Source organism: Prunus persica, chromosome G5 (genome assembly GCF_000346465.2).
Source record: "Prunus persica cultivar Lovell chromosome G5, Prunus_persica_NCBIv2, whole genome shotgun sequence".
NCBI lineage: Eukaryota > Viridiplantae > Streptophyta > Magnoliopsida > Rosales > Rosaceae > Prunus > Prunus persica.
In genome coordinates this window covers 16,319,283-16,328,114 of record NC_034013.1, presented here as the reverse complement: position 1 = coordinate 16,328,114, position 8,832 = coordinate 16,319,283, and the positions used below count along the sequence as shown (strand labels likewise).

The window sequence follows — 8,832 nt, the reverse complement described above, 5'->3', positions numbered from 1 at the left end:
TCATTAGAATCAAAGCGGAACCCAATTTTTTTTCGTGCTTAAACAAGCTTGGACATGCAGTTTTGACATGCATTTTAGCCTATGAAGGCCATATTGGTTGCTAAGTTGAATTGACAACCCAGCCAAGTAATCGAATTTTGATCACTTGTCAATTTGATTGGCAGCATTTGGTTTATCAACAAGAAATAAATTGTAGTTGCTCCCTTGATCATCGTGATTTTCCATGTCAGTAAACTTGTGTGTTAAACCCAAACTGGGTTCAAAATTAAAAGTAACAGATACAAAAAGAGGAACATATTCATGAGCCAATTAAAGTCGTAGAACACACGAGTATGTGTACTGAAAGGGGGTTTGTGTTTTACCATTAATTTGAATGAAAGTGTTGCAATTTTTAATTTTTGGAGTTATTTTTGTCAAAAAAAAAACATAAAAACTTTTACACATTGACCCTACGGTTACGAAGTAAAAATAAATCTTGCATCTGCCACGGATTGTAAGGCGGTCATTGGCCATAAATCTGAAGAAGCTCCTCTGCCGCATTTTCTGAGATTGTCCATAAGATGAGTCTGTTCCAGTCTTTGCATTATCTTTTTGCATATAGAAGAGTATTTTGATGCAAAATATTTAGACGGTCGCTGCTTTTGCGTGTTGATGTTGACAAATGGTTTAAAGAACTGAAGCCCAAAATTAAAGTGGGTTTAATTCAGTTGAGATTTACACCTGTAGATAAAGGAAAAATCATTCAAATTCTAATTCTAATCAAACTAGAAAGCCACATTGTTAACAAGAGTTTCACCAATTGGTAGACGTATGGGTCATTTTAATTTACGAAGAATTAAGAGAATGTCGCTTCTATCCTACCACATTACAAAGAGCATTGAGGGTAGTATTGACTTTTTCTATTTTAATTTCATTTCGACTCTTGCTTGATATCTCAAATTTTGTCGTTGAGATCTTTCCACATCCAACGTCTCAAAAACTGGTACCAAAAAAATAAAGCCAGAGCAGATTCGATCATTAGAGGAGGAGAGATGTCATCGACGGCCAATGATCCGCGTCAGCCATCGGCGGCAAAGCGCTACGTGCCGTCAGCGGTGGCGCCGCAAGATCTTCCAGTGGATTACTCCGGTTTGATCGCCGTCGTCTTCGGTATCGCCGGCGTCATGTTTCGTGTCCGTACTCTCTCTCTCTCCCCCCTTCTCTCACTCTCTTTAATGATTTTCGATTGAATTTAGAATATTGAATATGCTTGCTTCAGTATAAGCTGTGCTCGTGGCTTGCCATCATATTCTGTGCTCAATCACTGGTCAACATGAAGAACCTTGAAAACGATATCAAACAGATCTCCATGGCCATGATGTCAGTTCTACTCTTTCTCCTAATTCTCTCATCTATGTTTTCACTCTTTTTTTTCCTTTTTCTTTTTGCTTATTTTCTTAAATGTCTCATGTATTTTGTGTGTAATCTATTAATTTATCAAAGCTACACAACAATAGTTTCTGAAGAACTGTTGTTTTTCTATGAGATTCAAAATTAAAAATCTCAGCTTTAGCTGAATATAGGGAGTCTGTTACGCTCAAATGCTACTTGTATTCACCATAATTTATGGGTTTATTTCATTCTTCTTGAATGAATGTGATGGGATTGTAAATTTTGTCATCTGTTCTATTCTGAAGCCTTCCCTTTTCTGTCTTTTGTCTCAATAACAGGTTTGCTATTATGGGATTGGTAACCAACTACTTTGGACCTCCTCGTCCGGGCACACAAAAGAGTTGAAACTCCTTGGACAAAAGAGTTTAGATGTAATACTAAGCGGTTTTTCTTTATCTGGTTATGATTTTGTTTTTCTAGATGCAAACTGTTGTTGAAGTTTGATGGACCAATATGAAGGCAAACTAATGTGCTTCTTATATCTATTCTTTTGAAGTTTTTAATTCTTTCCTAGTCTGCAGTTCATCTGTCTTTTGGTGTTTTGTCATGCTAGTGATCCTTTTGAACTCAAAGAGATGGGCTATGTAGAGGCTTATAGCCCTACCATGTCAAATTAACTGGCACTTTATGATACAATTGTTTGAGGATTATATTTCATTGTAATGGGAATGATTGTTGCTGCACATTCATCAAACCAATCTATTGGTTAGGTTAATGTGCACATTTTTTCGATGCAATTTCATCATACTTTGGGCTATTTCATCGAACATAATATATTTGAAATCATGATCCTTATATTTTGGGATGCTTTTTTATTTATTTATTTATAAAAAGCATACAGCTGAGAGTGATAAGTTCCTCCTCCTCCTCCCCCATTATTGAATGTGCTTATAGCAATCTGGAAGGTGCTGAATGTTTATGTGCTGAATGTTTTGTGTTCTCTTCTTTTGTGTCATGTCATTGTACTGTAAAATTAGTTTTCTCTTTTATTAGATTTCAATACTATGGCAGTCTATGGCCTCACTTGACATACTGTTCCCATGAATTTCAGCCTTCAAAATAGTTTTTTTGTTCACAATATCTGGCAGAGAAACTTCTTACATCAAGGATGAATGAGTACTATCAAGTATATTATAATCTTTCATGCAAAGCTGATGTTGGATTTTTTTATAACAAACACCAGAAATGGCTGAATGCTACTTTAGAAACTAATATATATTCCTTAAAAAGAATGACTGAAATATCTAAACCAGTGGAGAAAGCATGCCATTTACCCTTTATAAAGGGCGATTGCATATTTTGAGCTCATAGTCTCTTCTTCTTCTCTTTTACTTGTGCTTTATTTTTACTTCTATCTGAGACAAAACCATACAGAGTGTGAGGAAAGACAAATAAGAACATGGAACAAAGACACGTTCAAGAAAATTCTATCCATGTGCTACTTGTTTCATACCCTATACAAGGACATGTTGCACCATTCATAAAGTTGGCATACCTATTTGCTGGTCGTGGAATCAAGGTCACACTTGTGATAACAGAGTTTGTACATGCAAGTCTGGTGGCCGCACATCCGGAATTGGATGGTGAGCAGTATGATCAGGTCAGGCTTGTCGCTGTCCCTGATGGATTACCCAAAGAAGATGTGCGAAATGATGAATGTAAGCTGGGTGAGAGTGTGTTCAAAGTCATGCCTGGTCATGTGGAAAATTTGTTAAACAAGGCCAACCTGGAGGGTAATCAGGTGACCTGTGTCATAGCCGATGCAGTTTTTGGTTGGGCTTTGGAGATTGCGGAGAAGATGGAGCTTAAGTCAGCACTCTTCTGGCCATCTGCACCAGGAGTTTTGGCCTTGACACTCAACATTCGAAGGCTTATTGAGGCTGGGGTTATAGACTCCAATGGTACGCAACTAAGTCTTTGATGAAAGCTATACAAATTAGTTGATCTTTATACTTAGTCTAGTTTGAACTACATATCATATCTTTATATTTATATCTTTTCTACTGATGATCTATCTGATTACAAAATTGAACTTTTGTAGGAACTCCAACAATGAAGAGGAATAAGGTTCAACTATCATCAGACCTGCCCCCTGTGACTAGCGCTGACATTGTGTGGAGTTATCCCGGGAACGAGTCAACACAGAAGATCATGTTCCAGCATTTCTTTGCCATTCACCAGAATGTGAAAAAAAGTGACTGGCTTCTGTGTAACTGGTTTCAGGAGCTCAACCCCTCTGTTGGTGATTTAGTCCCGAACATGTTTCCACTTGGTCCATTACTTGCAAATGGAAAACCTGCCGGGAACTTTTGGCCAGAGGACTCAACTTGCTTGGGCTGGCTCAACAGGCAACCGGTTGGATCAGTTGTTTATGTTGCATTTGGCAGCAGCTCCATGTTCAGCCAGCACCAAATTGATGAACTAGCATTAGGCCTTGAACTTGTTGGTCGACCGTTCTTATGGGTGAATCGATCAGACCTCATCAATGGCTCTTCTGCCAAATTCCCAGACGGGTATGAAAAGAGAGTGGCTAACCATGGGAAGATGGTTCACTGGGCACCTCAAGAAAAGGTGCTGGCTCACCCAGCTATTGCTTGTTTCTTGACCCATTGTGGCTGGAACTCAACCATGGATGGCATAAGCATGGGGGTTCCATTTCTCTGTTGGCCTTATTTTGCTGATCAGTTTTACAACCGCAGTTGCATATGTAATGGTTACAAAGTTGGCTTGTGCCTGAACCCAGATGATTATGGGATTGTTACAAGGCATGAAATCAGAAGAAAATTGGATGGTTTGCTTGCTGATGAAGGTATAAAAGCAAATGCAACAAAGCTCAAACAAATGGCGGAAGAGAGCATCAGTGGAGGAGGATCTTCTGCAAATAATTTGGAACGTTTCATTGAACACATGAAGCAATGAAGCATAAATAGTATATAAATACATATCGTCATTTACAGTCATAAAATGCTTATTGCAGCCTTATTGCAGCTCTAAAAAATATATATAGAAGATTAGACATCTGTATACTTTAATTAAAGAATAAATGATCAAGTACTTTGCTTTTGGCTGCCTGTATTATTTAAACAATAAATGATTAAGAAATAATAAATAAATAAAATAAATAAAAAAATCCACAAATCCCCAATCCTCAATCCTCAATGACCATTGTAAGCATTTCCTCTTTTCAGTTGGCCCAAAACCCATTCTCTTCTCTGCACTGCGTCCAAAACTAATAGAGTTAATATGAAAAACTAGATGGCATTGGCAGCTATATTGGATATATAAATGAAGACTACTCAAAACGTAAAAATTTAAAACCCTGAAAATAATTTTAGTTAACTTAATTGCTGAAAAACCATAATTTAATATAATGAGATTAAATTAGTAAAACCTAATTTTTTAATTATGCCAAATGATTCAATATTTCTCACTTTCTTTTTGTTTGTTTGTTAATTTTAAGTAATAATTTTATTTTTTTACTTGGTGTTAATTTTTCACCTTGGTACTCTTCTTCCGTGTGAGAGTCTGAGTGCAAATGGTATTCCACCATTTTCCAATGTGTTTTCTTTGCTTTCCTGAGACTTCCAGAAAAGTAAGTGAGAAAGATCTTGGAGGCACAGACATTGCCATCTTCATTGTGGATAGGGTTTTCTGATCCATTTGGTTTCCAAAACCCTACCCCATTTCCAACTACTCGAATATTTCTTCTTCCTTGGGCACTTGGACTGCAATTTTCGTCGTCTTCATGGATAAAGAAGAACCACTCTCTCTCTCCACAGGAGAATGTCACTGCATATGCAATGCAATTAATATATTAATATTACATCGAGAATCACTTAAAATTTGTAATTTTATATGTCATTGCATGTGTGTGACCTAAAATAGGCTTATAGCTTCAGGATCAAGATAATCACCAACTCACCGTCTTCCTCCCAGCTAGCTAGGGTTTACCTGAAACAAAGACATACATACATACATACATATCGATATAATATAATATAACAGGGTAGAAAATTATTACCTAGATTCTTCGGATGGGTGCTGTAGAATTGGGTTGCGTCAATGTCCTGAATTGCCTCAGCAGCTGGCACAGGCCTATCAAACACCTTGTTCATTAGATAGTGAGTGACCAACTCCTTATCTGTTGGCATAAACCTAAATCCCACTGGCAGCTGGCCTGAGCTCATCATTGCTTCTTGTCCATGTTCTGCTTCCATGTATATATATCGTGGACCGTTTGATCATCACTTGGAAGAAATGATCAAGAAAATGGCTGGCAAAACAACTCAAGTAAATCAAGGCTGAATTAACTTATATATATGTATAGGTGGTAATTGAATCCTAGTAGGACTCTTTTTGATTACAAAGACAGAACCCAATTCACCTTTTTTCTCTTTTTGTTGTTTATCGTTCTTGTGTATGTGTGTATACTTGGAAGATGTTGAGCTTAGAGTGGTGTTTAGTTTTTGACTCTGTTTTTCCAATGCGATATATGTTGAAAAAAAAAACTGAGAGACCTAGTCAGTCAAGAATTTGGGTATTTTAACAAAAAATAAAAAATAAAAAGGCTTATTTTTAGCAGTGACTTCAAAGCTATAGTCAAATTGCAATTTAGCCCGTGATCAAGGTATTGTGTTCAACATTGACTATCATCATTTTCATTACAGCCTCGTTTAGAAGTGATTCTAAAAAACTGTCAAAATTGATGACGTGAATCTAAATGGGTGATGTGGCAAAATTTAGCCCACCTCCACATAGACCGAAAACATAATAAAGTATTCTTAATCTTTATCATTCGAGCTTGGGCCACAATATATAGAAAATAAATCTGCAAGCCTGAGCCCAAAACTGCTTTGGTTGGTCCCAAATGTGGAAAACTTGAAGAAGAAAAAGCCCAATCCATGAATCTAACTGAGAGAGAAAATAACAAATGGGGGTAGGGGTAAATATGTAGTTGCGGGTTTAGGCTCCGTAGCCCAAACTAAATAAAACCCTAATCCCAAACCTCGCTTACACTCCTCTCATACGCACAAGTCAGAAGACTCGGAGGTGAGCTCCGCCGCAGCAGTAAGCAGCAGAAGAAGCAAAGCTTTACATAATCTGAAAATGGAGACGGCAAGAACAGTAAAAGACGTGTCCCCTCATGTGTTCGTCAAGGCCTACGCTGCTCACCTGAAACGCTCTGGCAAAGTCAGTCTCTCTCTCTCTCTCTCCCTCTCCTTATGTATTTGTATACGTATTTTGTCAGTATTAGTCGTGTATGTAATAATGTAGGGATGCAGATATTGCAAGCTTAGATAATTCGAACTTTTAGGTTCAGTTTTGGTTCTGCAACATATAAATTTATGATAGTTTGTATATTAATTTTGATTGGGAGTTAGTCTAGGTGGGTGAGAGGGAAAGAGTTTGTGTTCAGTTTCAGGAGGACCCATGTTGACAATGCCCTTAGGAAAGCGATTTTGTGAAAATAAGATGATGAAGTAAGTGTTATTAGTGGGGGAAGAAATGAAATGGGAGGCTGCGTTGGTGGGATTCGTTGGATCTATTATATGGATCAATTTTGGTTTTTCTTGAGTTGTTAAAGATGTAGTTTTTTTAATAGAGGAAACTGATTTTGGCTTATAATGAGAAAGCCAAATTATTGGATGATAATTCCTCAAAAAAGAAAAAAGAACTTAACTGCATATGCCATTTTCTCTATCCAATGGTGCTGGTGGACTGAGGGTATTAAATTGTGATGCCATATCTGTCTTGTGTTGTTTTGGTCCCTTAAGGCTCTGTTTCAAGAATATCACTTGTTTTAAGCATGTTGTAATATGTTCTGTTTCTCAGTGTTTTTTAGTGAACATAGGTGGCATAGAATGTGCGTTATGGGTACTTGTAATGGTTGCTATAACTTTATGAAAAAACCTAGTTGTTGCTGTTGATGGTGCTACAATTTTTTACTTACTCTTTGCTAGCAGTTTTTTGTTTTTTTCTTTCATAATCTTTTTATGTAGATGTTTTTATTTTGAAAATTAAAAAGAGAAGTGCTAATAGTCGAGTGACTTTGAATGTAGATGTGTCTTTGCCGGTGTTGACTGTGGATCATTTCAATCGTTTAGTGTCTTTCATTTGTTTGATGAACCTTTGTTTTTGAAAGTTCCTCTTTCCTCGTTCACTAGCAGTTGCTTTTTCCAGCTATGTTCCTTTTCAATGTGGATTCTCTTCTCATGTTTTTGTTTGTTCTTCCTAATAGATTGAGCTTCCTGACTGGACGGATATTGTGAAGACTGGTACATTCAAGGAGCTTGCTCCGTATGACCCTGATTGGTACTATATTAGATCTGGTATGCAGACTTCTCTCTCCCTTTCTCCACATATGCACACACACAAAAACTCCAACAATTATTGTCTGACTAAACTGTATACTGTGCATCTGCTTATCTTAAATCAATTTTCTTTGTAGCATCCATGGCAAGGAAAATCTACTTGAGGGGTGGTCTTGGTGTTGGTGCCTTCCGCAGGATTTATGGAGGGAGCAGGAGGAATGGCAGTCGCCCACCCCACTTCTGTAAAAGCAGTGGCGCTGTTGCTCGTCACATACTTCAGCAATTGCAGAAGATGAACATCATTGACCTTGACTCCAAAGGGTGAGTTTCTTTCATCAGTGTCGTATATAAATTTTTGGGGTAGGGCTGTGATTATGACAAACAACAACAACATGAGTTAAAGTTTTTGGCTATTGAACTAATTGTGTTCCTGTGTTTCAGTGGAAGGAAAATCACATCCAATGGCCAGCGGGATCTCGACCAAGTTGCTGGACGGATTGCTGTTGCAATCTAAGAGATTTACTTGAAAGTCTTTGATTATTGATGCACAATGGTTATAAACTTTTTGCAGTTATAGTTTGATTGAGAGCAGATATAGGAAGGATTTTGATATTTTATGTTGTGCCTGTCACTTTTACCATGAACATGGCTTCCTTTGTTATTCAGTTTAATTTCCATGTGCTACTTTGTTGACTTCAGCTTTTCTTAATTGAAGTTTTGTTCTTGAAGCCCAATCCTACTCTCGTACTCCTACACAATGATGGGCCTATGTATTTCGGCTCCAGTGCCCATTGAATTTGAGCTTATCCGGAATTTCACTGCATTTAAATTATAGGGCCAGAGCAGCCCAGTCATGAAACGCAGCAGCATTTTGTAGAAAAATCATCCAAAACTGAGCTCTTTGATTGTGCGACGCGGCTTAAAAAATTTGGATTTTTTCATTTGTTTCTGTTTGTATAATTAAATTAGTTTACTTTTGGCAGACATCGGTTTGGCCAGTTGATTAAGACAGTAAATTCACATTCTTGCACTTAAGTTGGGAGTCTGCCTATTTGTAAAATAGATTAATTTAGAGCCAATTCTAAGCCCT

The 8,832-nt window shown here is 37.4% G+C and overlaps 4 protein-coding genes across 4 annotated transcripts; 3 read left to right on the top strand and 1 right to left on the bottom strand.

Annotated features, from left to right (window-relative positions):
• On the top strand, positions 902 to 2,168 carry LOC18775925 (protein Asterix). Its single transcript, XM_007210483.2, has 3 exons — positions 902 to 1,172; positions 1,259 to 1,359; positions 1,710 to 2,168. The coding sequence occupies exons 1-3, from the start codon at positions 1,032 to 1,034 to the stop codon at positions 1,774 to 1,776; spliced, it is 309 nt and encodes a 102-aa protein (XP_007210545.1). The 5' UTR covers positions 902 to 1,031; the 3' UTR covers positions 1,777 to 2,168.
• LOC18776582 (UDP-glycosyltransferase 83A1) lies at positions 2,094 to 4,502 on the top strand. The gene is made up of 3 exons (XM_007208987.2): positions 2,094 to 2,136; positions 2,814 to 3,332; positions 3,473 to 4,502. Exons 1-3 carry the CDS (start codon positions 2,094 to 2,096, stop codon positions 4,348 to 4,350), a joined length of 1,440 nt encoding a protein of 479 aa, XP_007209049.2. The 3' UTR covers positions 4,351 to 4,502.
• On the bottom strand, positions 4,587 to 5,648 carry LOC109949363 (NAC transcription factor 29-like). Its single transcript, XM_020564792.1, has 3 exons — positions 5,453 to 5,648; positions 4,930 to 5,220; positions 4,587 to 4,648 (listed from the first exon to the last, which is right to left on the bottom strand). The coding sequence occupies exons 1-3, from the start codon at positions 5,646 to 5,648 to the stop codon at positions 4,587 to 4,589; spliced, it is 549 nt and encodes a 182-aa protein (XP_020420381.1).
• LOC18777157 (40S ribosomal protein S19-3) lies at positions 6,413 to 8,476 on the top strand. Its single transcript, XM_007209686.2, has 4 exons — positions 6,413 to 6,621; positions 7,670 to 7,760; positions 7,880 to 8,063; positions 8,184 to 8,476. The coding sequence occupies exons 1-4, from the start codon at positions 6,538 to 6,540 to the stop codon at positions 8,254 to 8,256; spliced, it is 432 nt and encodes a 143-aa protein (XP_007209748.1). The 5' UTR covers positions 6,413 to 6,537; the 3' UTR covers positions 8,257 to 8,476.

Bases quoted from the DNA above. Each gene is read 5' to 3' on its own strand.
- LOC109949363 (XM_020564792.1), bottom strand. From the start codon at position 5,648: ATGGAAGCAGAACATGGACAAGAAGCAATGATGAGCTCAGGCCAGCTG. The intron at 5,221-5,452 runs GTAATAATTTTC...TTGCATATGCAG, and splicing joins CACCCATCCGAAGAATCTAG to TGACATTCTCCTGTGGAGAG. The intron at 4,649-4,929 runs GTGAAAAATTAA...TTTTGGACGCAG, and splicing joins CACGGAAGAAGAGTACCAAG to TGCAGAGAAGAGAATGGGTT.
- LOC18777157 (XM_007209686.2), top strand. From the start codon at position 6,538: ATGGAGACGGCAAGAACAGTAAAAGACGTGTCCCCTCATGTGTTCGTC. The intron at 6,622-7,669 runs GTCAGTCTCTCT...TCTTCCTAATAG, and splicing joins ACCTGAAACGCTCTGGCAAA to ATTGAGCTTCCTGACTGGAC. The intron at 7,761-7,879 runs GTATGCAGACTT...TTTTCTTTGTAG, and splicing joins TTGGTACTATATTAGATCTG to CATCCATGGCAAGGAAAATC.
- LOC18776582 (XM_007208987.2), top strand. From the start codon at position 2,094: ATGGGAATGATTGTTGCTGCACATTCATCAAACCAATCTATTG. The intron at 2,137-2,813 runs GTTAGGTTAATG...ACAGAGTGTGAG, and splicing joins TTCATCAAACCAATCTATTG to GAAAGACAAATAAGAACATG. The intron at 3,333-3,472 runs GTACGCAACTAA...GAACTTTTGTAG, and splicing joins TGGGGTTATAGACTCCAATG to GAACTCCAACAATGAAGAGG.
- LOC18775925 (XM_007210483.2), top strand. From the start codon at position 1,032: ATGTCATCGACGGCCAATGATCCGCGTCAGCCATCGGCGGCAAAGCGC. The intron at 1,173-1,258 runs GTCCGTACTCTC...TGCTTGCTTCAG, and splicing joins TCGCCGGCGTCATGTTTCGT to TATAAGCTGTGCTCGTGGCT. The intron at 1,360-1,709 runs GTCAGTTCTACT...TCTCAATAACAG, and splicing joins CAGATCTCCATGGCCATGAT to GTTTGCTATTATGGGATTGG.